Raw genomic sequence first — 12,073 nt, 5'->3', positions numbered from 1 at the left:
GTTTCAGTACAATTATCTTGTGTTTGTAGTTATGATGGTGGATTTTGTTCCATGGATGCTGTTTAATATATCTATATATGTTTTTTCTCTACAGAAAAACAACTTTGTGGGTGCCCTGTGGGGAGATGCATCTGTGACATGGAGTATGTGTTTGGTCATCTACAATCTGAGGCAACATTGTGTGGGCTATATATGACAGAAAAATTACTTGTGGAGACAGTCCAGCTGAATGGCTACGTCATAATAAAGAACTGGTTTAAAAATGTTAATGTCTCAAGCCAGTAATCCAAGTTTGGGAAAGCCTAGCAGCCCAACAGTAGAAACAATTAATTTTTTGTAAACATCAGTGCAAAAAGAACAAGCAGTCGATATATATTTTATCATGTGTTCCCTGATTCTTTAGCTTTCATTACACTGAAATCATGGTATGAGGATTGGTGGGGAAGGTCCTCCCCCCATCCCCAGCACACGTCCAGCAACTAGAGACTGTGTCAAGATGACCTCTGAGGAGATGACAGCGTCTGTTCTGCTCTCTGTGGTACAGGGTAAAGTGATAGCTGCCCAGTCAGCTGGAGATGAAAATACTGAAAATGCTTTGGACACCAGTGTTATAAGAAGACATACAGCCAGTTCAGGAAGGCAAACCACACACAATCTGTCTTACTTACACAGACTTGAAGAAGAAAGTCTTCAGGGCTCAGTGCCCAAAATATTCCCTCTGGCTAAAGAACAACTGGCTAACGACAAGAGTAATGAAAACTTCTGGGAGAGGAACAGCTCCATCTCTGATTCAGTGGAATTTCTTAACATTAACTGTAACATTGTACAGAAGAACTACAAGAGCAATATCTCCTGCAGCCAGTTGTATCAATCTTGTGCTCCTCTAGCAGGGGAAGAGGCATGCCTGGAAACTGGAATTCCTGTTTCTCTGGAAAGAGCCATGCTTGCTGAAATTCAGTTGAAAATGAATGGACCTTCATTAAGAAGCCAGACAGCAGTAAATAAGAATGACAGCAGTGATCCTGATAAAGTGGCCTTTTTTCACTTACATTGTGCTAGTGAAAGGAATATATCAAAGGCTTTGTGTGGTTTACACAACAGCTTCCTTTTGGATGACTGCTTGCAGCCCATGAGTGATGGTGATGGTAACACCACTGGTTCCCCAGCCTGCACTTGCAGCATAATGCAGTTGACAAATAATTGTGAGAATAAAAATGGACAGCAGTTGTATGAAGATGCTTTAAGGGATAAGTTCTTATGTCTGGAAAGAGCACCACGAAAGGTTAAAGTGGCATGCTCAGGTCACAACTTCTGTGGAAATAACTTTACTGGAAGGATGCCCTCAAAGCCCTTTCTGAGCCATTTTGAGGACTGCAGTGATAACTGTGAAGAAGAGCTGGAAGAGGATTTTTTTAGAAACAAAAAGGAACGTTCGACACTCTTAATAAGACGTTTCTGTAAAAATGATAAAGAGGTTAAAAAATCAGTTTATACTGGAACAAGAGCAATTTTTAGGACTTTACCATCAGGGCACATAGGAACTGTTGCTTGGAATTATGTTGAACAAAGGAGAAACAACAGTGGCATGAAGTTTTCTAGGATTACAACAGAACAGCTAACTATAATTCAGTCTCTAATAAAATGGAAATTTAATTCCTGTCCTGAGAAGTCCTTATGGTATGAGGTAAGCTTTTCATAGTGGTTTTTTTGTTTGGTTGGTTTTTTTTTTGTTTTGTTTCCTTGTTTGTTTTGATAACATGATAACCTTTCAATTAAAAAAGTGGCTTCAACTAGTAAATACTTAGTAACACTGAATAGGATATTTCACTTACCCACATTGAACAACCTTATGCTGAACACTGCTTTTTAGAAAAATGTACTGCCATCCTCTAAAATTCTTTTGGTTTAAAATAGCCATGTGGTAAATATGTCTATAATATATGTATATAAAATTTATATATATATATGTATATGTCTATACATATATATCAGTATAAAAATGTGTGTAGGTAAATATTTATACCTAGATTTATGTATAAATTTATTTATTGATAAATATTCTTTTCATATAAGAATATAACACACCTATATACAGGATAAAAAGATAAATGCATTTTATAGATATTTATATTTTAAACAGAAAAAGTATGTAATATATGCTTATATTTTTCCATTTATATGATAGCTGTAAAATTATTTATTATAATTCTACACAATTGGATATATATAGCATATATGTATGTATAAACATTTGATGGATAAACTAATAATACAGTTGTTCCATAAATATAAGAAAAGCATTATATATGAGAGTATTAGATTGCAGTGAAAAATTTGTTGCTCATGAAAAGAAAGCATAGTATTCCCCCAAGTTGAAGATATTTCTATTTCTTTTACACCTCTTTTACGATAATAAAACAAGTAATACTTGAATAATGTACATTAATGTGGTGATACTGCCCTGGTTTGTGTTCCCTTAAGTTACATAACACAATGAATACTAAGTTTAGAATGAAATCATGAATGTATAAATTATTATTATAGAAATTACATAGCACATTCTTAATATTTTAAGATTTTAAGCACGTTCTTAATTATTTTAAGTAATAAAAGATTTTCTGCCCTGGTGGAAATTAAATAGTTGTTGATGTAATCTATAAAAGATTTTGACCACTGATTACTGAGCTTAGCAAAAAAAGGAGTTGTAGTTTTCCTCTGTTAAAATGTATGAATAACCATGAGGAAGGGGAAAAATAATCAAGGTAAAAGAGTGTGTTGTCATAAAAGCTATGCTTATAAATTGGTCCTGACTAAATGGAAATCTCTTCTTCTCGAAGAAATTTCTAGCAGTTATTGCTCAGAGTCTTCAACAACTTCCAGTAGGACTGAAATGGAAGAAAACTTACATATTCATCTATCATTTACATTCATGTAAGATCACCGAATCCTATGGTAAAATTGAACAAACGAATATGAAATTTTGTCAGTGATAAGGGAAGAAAAGACTGACTCCATGACAGTTGTGCCCTCCTGTAATAGACTTGTGTCCTTCTAGAAATTAGTATTTTTCCATTTAAGTAGTTAATTGAAGAGTTCTATAAACATGTGTATGTCAGGTTTTTTACCAGGTTGCAGAGCTTTGTGGTACTGGTGATTTTTGTGAAATTCACCACACTGGTCAATGGAAGTACAAACTTGCTGGGAGAGCAGATGCAGTGAAGAGGGCGTGTTCACTGTCCTATGAAGGGGTGAATATAATTCTGTGGGTTTAGTTAACATGCTGTATGCATGGTACATTTAAGTATCATTACAAATTTTAGGGGGGAGAGATGGGACAGTGTTTTGTAGCTGAGATAGCTGAAGGATGTGTTTATAAGTTTTTATTGGACATTGCCAATTTGACGTGAGTTCCTTAGGTTTTATCATGCTTGCCTGTTCAACCACTTTCCACCACCGCTGTATAATACAGAACATAAAGCATTTTGGGGTGGGAGAGCTTTAATTTTAAGATTTTTTTGTAGTCTGTTTATATGAACTCAGAAACAAAAGTAATAATTATTCACTGAATAATTATTTAAATAGAAAAAGTTCTGTCTCCAAGTCAGCAAAAGATAAACAGGGACTGTAAAGCACTTTGCATAACTACAATGCACAGAAAGAAACACGTGGTTTTAAACTTTTTCTGATCATGTGTCAAAGTGTTTCTTCATCCAGATGGACACTAAAACTGTTTTTCTTCTTATCAGCCTCTGTATATAATCTCCTTATGTTCAACATGCATCAAGTTCTCTTAGCACTGTTTTCTTGTTATTTTAGCATAGAATATTGTTTTTGTAATAATATTTGTATGTGGTTATGGCTTATATTATTAGCATTATAGATAGATTTACACAAACAGAAATTAACTTAATGGATGCCACAAATATATGGGCCTATTGAATGTATGCACTGGGTTAAAATAATTGAATGAATTATGGGCATTTGTAGGAATCTTTCATGCTAATAATCAAAGGAAGAAGGAAAAAGTAGTAAATGAATGTGGTAATTTGTTCTTCCTTTCCCCTTATCTCACCCTTTGAGCATGCATTCTGTTTGGAACAGCTAAGTGAACAGTAGTTCTGTTCTTCAAGAGGAAAAAAAAGTTGGAGAAATTAAGTTTTCCTAGCAGTACTGGTGCAACATGGAACAATAGAGACCTTTATATTTTAAAGTAGGAAAATGTGGATCTCATTTGTGCATATCCCTTACATAAAAATTCTAGCTCTAATAAAGGAAAGTCACTGAACTGTCGCTTGGTTAAGTGATTTTTTCTTTTTTCTTCTTTTTTCTTCCTCTACATAGGGAGGTGGGCCTAAGAATTTGCACTATATTGAAAATACACGATGTTATATTTTTCTTCATGTAGCATATTATTACTGTTGAGAGGTATTTCATATGCAGATTTAGACTCCTCTGGATTTAATGTATGTTTTGTATGGTACCAGTTTTCTCTAGCACAGGAGAGAAGTGCTTATTACTTTACCCAATTTTCTCTTCTACATGATCAATAGTTAGAGAATCTCCTTATTAGTATGTCCATTAGCATGTGGTCCAGCAGTTGATCCTCTACATTTATTGACATAAGACTTTATCTTGAATATTTTTTCTAATTTTGCACTTAGTTTTTGTAGCTAAATTCAGTGCACCATTTCCCCTTATCAGATGGATGTGTGTAATGTGGCTGTTGTATCTGTTTAGGAGACATCTGCTTGTCTGTGTTGGAACAGTGCAGACCCCTCACATTAGTACATATTAAAGGAGTCACAAGTGCAAAGAGTTTGCCATACAAGAGATCATGAGAGTGCAGGCTCTGGTGTTGGCTTTGCTTGAACAGGTATCCACTGCTTGGACACCTGATACCAGCTGCACTGTCTTAGCAATCTGGCTGATTCCCAGAGTCAGAGTTTCTGGGATCTGTGAGATGTAAGGTTCACAGAGCTGAAGTCCGCTTTGTTTTTAGCTGATATGATGGTGGTTTTGCCGTGGTGGTAAAGTAATGTGACAAAAGTGAACCTGTCCACCATTGACTAAGGTAAGAAATCTGGGCAGCTCTCTAGACTTTCACAGAGTGATTCTCTCAAGCTATGCAAGTGACCTCAAGATCTGCAGATGGCAGCTGCAACAACATAGTTGCAGTGCATAATAGCTAAATTCTTTAGTTAAGCTTATTTTGTAGGCGTCAGTACTATCTCTGCTGTGTCATTACATTCCTGGTGCCAGTAGTTTGAGCTTTAAGAAGCAAGAACTCTGCTGCCTTACTCAACTCTGCTCAGATGGAAGTTAGCACTCTAATATACCTGACATTCTTCATAGTTGCTAAGTTACTAAAATGCCAATGACTAATTAGGCGACAATTAAAGAAAATATTAATTGCTCCATGTCTGTTCCCATGGAGAATAGTGATTCTATAATAGATTTACCTTGTGGGAGTTTTTCATAATTCATGCAATGATTTGGTATAGTAGTTCAGCATTTGTTAGCATCAGGTTTTTGGTCTTTTCCCCTGTAGTGTCCATGGTATTTCTATGACTCCTGTGTTAAATGAATGTCATGCAAAGATTTGTGATATGCATGGCTAATGTAAGGAGTTGTGTGTTAAGATTTCTTTATTTCCATAAAGTTGAGCTATAATCAGTTGGTGGTGTCTGTTAAGAAAAATTTCAGGGGAAAAAAAAGATTTGGAGGTAAAAAATGTTTATTTTTTGTAGACATTTTATAAAAATCTATATTTTAAAATTTTTATTAATGTGGAATCTAAAATAGTCATCTTGGATAATATTTTTTAAAAAATAGAACTAGACATGAGTTGTTTTCTGTTTAATATATAGTATTTTAATTGTTGTTTATAATTAATTTTTAATTCTTAATAGATTCTTAATTACAGTAAACATTTTATAATTAATATAAATATTGATTTTAATTTTGAACCGGTAGAGAGATCTCAGTTCCCTCCCTCTGCTGTCCTACTCCCTTCCAGAGCTGTATCAGCAATTCTAGTCAGTGCATGCTTTTGTGGCATTTCTGAAAATACAGATAGATTGAGTATTTCACTATCAGTCATGGAAATAATATCTGCTTAGGCTATTTCAACAACAGTTGCATTAACCAAATGCAGGAGCTTGTTCCTGCAAATGTTAACACATGAAGAAAGGAAGGGTTAGTAATGCTGTGTGTATGTAAGAACATTTTTTGGTTGTTTTTCTCAGGTGTTGAGTTAATTGTAACCTTTAATTGTCAATATTTATCAGAATGAAGAGTGTAACCCTCTTTTATATCTAGTAGTATTTTGGAAGATACACTTTTCCAATGTATTCAAAACATAATTTATATAATGAAGAGGCCCATATTGATTCTTAAGAAGTGAAAGAAAAACTTGAAAGCATTTGTGTTAGTATGAATAAGCAGCATAGAGTGCCTGTTTATGTGCTGTGTTTCAGTCACATGACTGATCTGAGTTATTAGACAGAGGGCTTGTGGAGTGTCCACATGAAATTACCTGGACACGAGTCTTATTAGTAAAGTTATTGTGCCAAACTCTCTGAGATTCACAACCCACAAAGTAGTTTAAAAAAATTAAATTATTACTGACTTTCACTTCTGAGTTGTTTTTAATTGTTTCTGTAGGAATTTCAGGTCTGGGTTTGCTGTCATACCATATTTCTGTTAGAATTACGTGCTTTTCCCACAGTTTTTTTACTTCTTGCTACATATTTTGAAAGATAGAATTCTTTAGACGGACTTTTACTCTCCCTTCACAGTTTTCCCTGCATACCTGAAATATAACATTGCTCTTCAGGCTAACATTTATGTTGTACTTGTACTTGTATTTAACAAAAAAGGCTGATTTGTGATTCTGTGGTGTGGGCCACAGGCAGATTTGAGATTTTTCAGCTTTCCATTTTGAAATAAAATTTCTAGTCTAGCATGCTGAAAGGAATTTACAGGAAATAATGACATAAAGCAAATAATCTGCAAGTGGTTGGAGTGTTTCTCCACTCTAACAATAATTTTTTTATCTGACTGTGCCTGAGTATTTTGCCTGTTAAAATGCCATTGTGCATTTTAGACATAAAGGTGTATTTACTTATGGTAAAGTAGTTGGTAGGTAAGGACAAACAGGTTTTTATTCTACCCGGACCCAGTATTTCTCATTTCTTTGTTTAAAGAAAAAAGTTAATGAGCAGAATTGACTATTTGGAAAAAAATCAGGGAAGCAGGAGAAGAGCCAAATAGGCATGAAATTATGTTTTCCCTTCAGTAAGTACTGTAAAAATAAATTGAACTTTTAAAAATGAAGGTCTATACTTGTATTTGCTTTGGGTTGAGTTACTCCAGCTTTACATGCTAGCTTTAAAACCAGAAAACTTACCCTCTGTCTGTAGAAGTCATATTGCTACCATAATGTGATAGGGTTTGAGCTAAATTGCTTAATATTTTGTATTATTTTACAGTTGCCTTATACCTTTAACAACATTGGGCCAAATTATGAACAATAAGTTTTAGCTGTGACCACACTTAGGTATTTAAAGCCAATAGTGTGGGAGTCTTGGCAAGAGCATTATATTATGCTTTCAGTTTTTCCACATTTTCTGACTTTCCTTCTAGTGACTGTTCATTAACTGTAAAGCAGCATGAAGGTCTGGTTTAGAAAATCTCTCTGCAGCACATTAAAGGGTTCATTTTAGAGTGTTAGAGTTGGACACTTTTCTAAATTCTTTCTCAGTTGAAACTAAGTTATCTCCATTACCTGTATGAACTGTTGAAAAGCTGGGTTGTTTACTCTGGTGTAAGTTAATAAAAACTGTGCCATATAAACATGACTCTCTTGGTGAGTGAATAACTAAAATCTGAATTTATGAGATTTCATATACATTTTAATTTATCTTGCTTTTCTACAATCTTTCAGAATATTTAAAAAAAATTTCTAAAATTAAATAAGCTTGGCTTGACAGTAATTGGTAGGCATATACCTTACCAGTATGATATTTCAAGAACAACTTAGAGGAAAAATGTCTACTGGAAAATTTTACTTGCCACAATATCTAAGCCATCCTCCATGAGAAATGAGGCTATTTGGTTCTTCTGTATGTGAAAAGTGATTGGATAATGTACAGTTATGAGCCCTCTGGTCGTGAAATTTTCTTGAAAATATGGATTAGTGGCAACCTAAAAGTCAAAATAAAGATTGAACATAATACAGCTATTAAGCACTGTCCAAGTATGTCCACTTGGCTACCAAGTGCCAGGGGGCTCTGAGGGTGCCCCCACACGAGTCAGAGCTAATGAACCAGGGTGACTCAGGGCAGTGTGACAGCACACAGCCTTCATCAGGAATGCTGCAAGAGGGGCAGTGCTGGAAACAAACAGCCCTGGCATTTGTAGCCACTTTTTAATTTTCTTTCTTTTTTTTAATTTTTGTTGTCCTAATAATTTCACTAGACAATGATATAGTTAGACACTATTATTTACCTGTAAAACACATGTTTCAAACAGTGTTTCTATTGTCCTGCAAATTGTGTGAAAATAAAATTTTGTTTAATATTTTCAACTGTAACCAGATACATTAATTTTTGAACTGAGATTGAAGACTTGCTTTTAGTATAGAAAATACTGGAAGATGGAGACCTACAGAGGAGGTTGCTGTGATAGCACAGAAGCATACAAAAGCAATGAAAAAGTTTATTTTTGTCTTGAAATCAGCACCTGCACTTGTTGCAGGACTCTGAATATTCTAAGGAACTCTCATGAATGTAGGGTTTTTTCTTCCTCTTAGCTTTTCCAGTAAGTGTAATTCCTATTGAGTGTTGCTACCATTTGGACTTTGAATCCACAGTAAAATAATGTAATCTTCTTTTAAGGTGATTAAAAGTGATTGTTATGTACTGGTTATTTTCATGCTAGTCTCTCAACACTGTAAATATTGTTTTCAAGCAATCAGAATGGATACAAGCCTTCATTAGTAAATAGTGGCCAAAACAAAGGAGGTATTATTAGCTGCTCTAGTTTCATGTTACAGCAGTCATGGTTCTTAGAGTGTTTAGGAATTCCCTTCAAGTATTAGAGAATGGGTGAAATCCTGGTCATACTGTAATCTTTTAAAATCTCCTATTGGGATAATGTTACTTGGAGGGAGAAAAAGAAGCATGTGCAGAATGAAGCTATTGGATTCATGTGAAACCATAGTTTTATGTCAGATGTTTTAAGAGACAGACGTGTGCCAAGATGACAGACAAGCTTAGATTAAGCACTTTTAAAACACTACAGTTTTATACTAAAAATATTCCCTATATAAATATATGTAATGCATTGTAATATAACTCAGGTAGGATCATTAACTTAATAAATAAAAGTTCCCTCAGTCCCCATCAGTTGTTTATGCTGTTTTATACTGGTCATGTTATCACAGTGCTTGGAAGCCCTGCTTCTGGACTCGAATCTGTGTCCTTCCTAGCTGTTTTACAAACAAGTGATGATCTCATCTGTTCTCTAGACTTAGAGGCAGTTAGTTGTTAGTGAGCTCACTCAGAGTTTGAAGATAAACTTCTCCCAAACACTCTCCATATGCTGTGGCTAGATTTCCTTTTATCCTCAGCAAGCTCAGTAGCTGTGTGCTGCACTGTAGTCTGCAGAAGAGACATATCCTCTAAGTTTCCAGTGAAGGGGAGGGGGTGGAAACCCACCTTCAAATTTACCTACCAGTTACTAATATTAATGTTAGGGAACTTTGTAGTTACAAGCATAAAAGCAAAGAAAAAACCAAGTTTTTAATAAAAATGTATATAACCAATCAACTATGAACTACTTCTAGGCTGAATAAAAATCTGAATGATAATTCCGGATAGTTTGTCTTTCAGCAAAAACATAAGAATGTATCCAAGTCCTGGAGAATTTTTCTAAATGTGATTTTGTGTTGAATCAAGAAAAATACTCCATAGAGCAAACTGTCCTCCATCTCCTGATTTAAATCCTCAAGTCACTTTGCAGATTTAGAGCATCCTGCAGCATGCTTGAGGCCATTATAGTTCTGACCCTTGCATATGTGAGATTTTTTGACTTCATGTAAGCACACTGCTGTTGTCATGGGAGCTGTAACATTGGACTTCCTGTCTGTTGTTTGCAATCTTGGGATTGCATTGGTGGCTTGTGTATGTCAATGTATGCATTTTCAAGGGAAAACAGGGTATTTCATGAGCATTCAGAATATTTCCCTTTCTGGAAAGTAACTTGTATTTTGGGTTACCTACACGTCCTTTTGAAACTTATCTTACTTAAAATGCAGTCAAGGGGAAATACAAGAGTGCAAAACCTTTTGCTATGTGACCATTTCATTGAGATGTAGTGATTTACTGTCAGCATAAAGGAATTTTTGGTCTATTCACACCAAGTCACTCAACAGGGTTGGGGCTGCGGAAAAGACAGAGGTTATCTATAAGCATGAAGTATAACATGAACCATATTTTACAGCAGTGTATTAATTTTCTTATTTTCTGTAAGTACAGAAATAGAGGGGTTTGTTTCTTTTTTATTGTTTTTCTTAACCAACAGATTGTGGATGGACATCTATTATAGTTTAAATGCATTTGAGCAACAAAGTTCTTTCATCAGTGGGCATTTGTGAATCATTGCATATCTAATTTAGCTTGCACAGTGATTCTTTGCAATTGGTTTGTAAAAACTGCAAATCCAGCCTTTGTAAATGATGATCTCTTTTGAGTCATATTTTTTCTAGTTTTGAATAAATTTCTCATCACACATTGGTTTTGTGTGATGGAACAGCTGTTTCCTGTTTTTCCTCCCAGTGGTTCAGCTGCTGAGGAGATAAATGAATCAATGGTTTGTTTCAGAATTAAATTACCTTTATAAAATGATGGAAGAGTACAACAAATATGTTGGACACCATTACAAGCATGAGGTTATGCTGAAATTCAAGAGATGAAGTACTGTTTGCTATACCTAGGTGTTTCATATACTACAGGGCTTTTGCTACACCAGGAACTCACTTGATACAGAAGAATTACCAGAATTACCATCGGAAATACCAGGGCAAAGCTTTGTGTGGAGAATTTGGGTGTGCGTGATGGAATTTTCAGGCAGTTCCAAGTTTTTGTGTTTGCATGAGGATATTTTGATTTATCTGTTATATCATCTACATAATTACCAGACCAATACATCATATTTGTCCTGTTCTGCTACCCCCAGGTTTTGGACTGCTTTGGATAGATAACAGGTTCATTTTTGTAATCATACAAATAACTTTGGAATTTTAAAACTGAGTATGATATATATTTTCAGAATAAAGCAGGGCTGGTGTATCAGGGAAGACATGGAATAGTTGGTATATTGGCTGCCTATTAGAGCTGGCTTGTTAGTACACTTTGTTTCTGTTTTGTTCATGGTGAACTGACTCCATATCCACATAGAGAGCAGCTGTGTTTTGTCCTTCCTTCAGACGTCTTTCTTCAGGACCTTTGAATGACTTAGTTACTAACCCAAAAGGTGTTTAGATAGATAATAATGAAAATATTGCTCCCTGTCTTCAGATTTGAAGTAATTTCTGTGTAGGATTGTAGAAGGATCACCTGTTGCCCCAGATTTGTTTTGCTCTAGAATAGCAGGCTGTTCTGTGGCATCCAGCTGCACCTGTCCCTTGTGCTGTTTTAGTCCTCCCCGGAAAGCTGAGTAGGCAGATTTTATTTAGTCTGCACCCTCTGGCATGATAGAAAAGCACACAGAGACAGTTGGTAGCGTGTCTTCTCCCATGGTCAGTCCCCTGGATTGAGATCTTTAAATATTCTTTACTGTTGAGTCACTGAGTTTCTTAGCAGTGAGTAGCAGAGGAAGAGCTGGGTCTGTACTGAAGGCCTCAGCTCCAGAACCTCAGGGCATGCATTTGCTTCCTTGGGCAATGTACCTCAACTATTTTATTTACCCATTTGTAGGCCTTATTCCATTCCTGTTTTAAGGGCTCTGCAGTCTTTTACACATGCCAGCCTTAACAGTATTTATGTCAGGATATACTCCAGCTCTTGCCATT

General features: G+C 35.3%; 1 protein-coding gene across 1 annotated transcript in view; it reads left to right on the top strand.

The window, feature by feature from the left end:
• The first annotated feature begins 481 nt into the window (after positions 1–481).
• PLCE1 (phospholipase C epsilon 1) overlaps positions 482–12,073 on the top strand; it is a 116,267-nt gene continuing 104,675 nt past the window's right edge. The window contains exon 1 of the mRNA XM_066554672.1: positions 482–1,684. Within this exon, the coding sequence (XP_066410769.1) occupies positions 497–1,684 (1,188 nt within the window). The 5' untranslated portion in view covers positions 482–496. The remainder of the gene's footprint in view (positions 1,685–12,073) is intronic.

This window comes from Molothrus aeneus, chromosome 8, assembly GCF_037042795.1.
Source record: "Molothrus aeneus isolate 106 chromosome 8, BPBGC_Maene_1.0, whole genome shotgun sequence".
NCBI lineage: Eukaryota > Metazoa > Chordata > Aves > Passeriformes > Icteridae > Molothrus > Molothrus aeneus.
The sequence above is the reverse complement of the archived record's forward strand: the minus strand, read 5'-3'. Positions and strand labels throughout refer to the sequence as shown.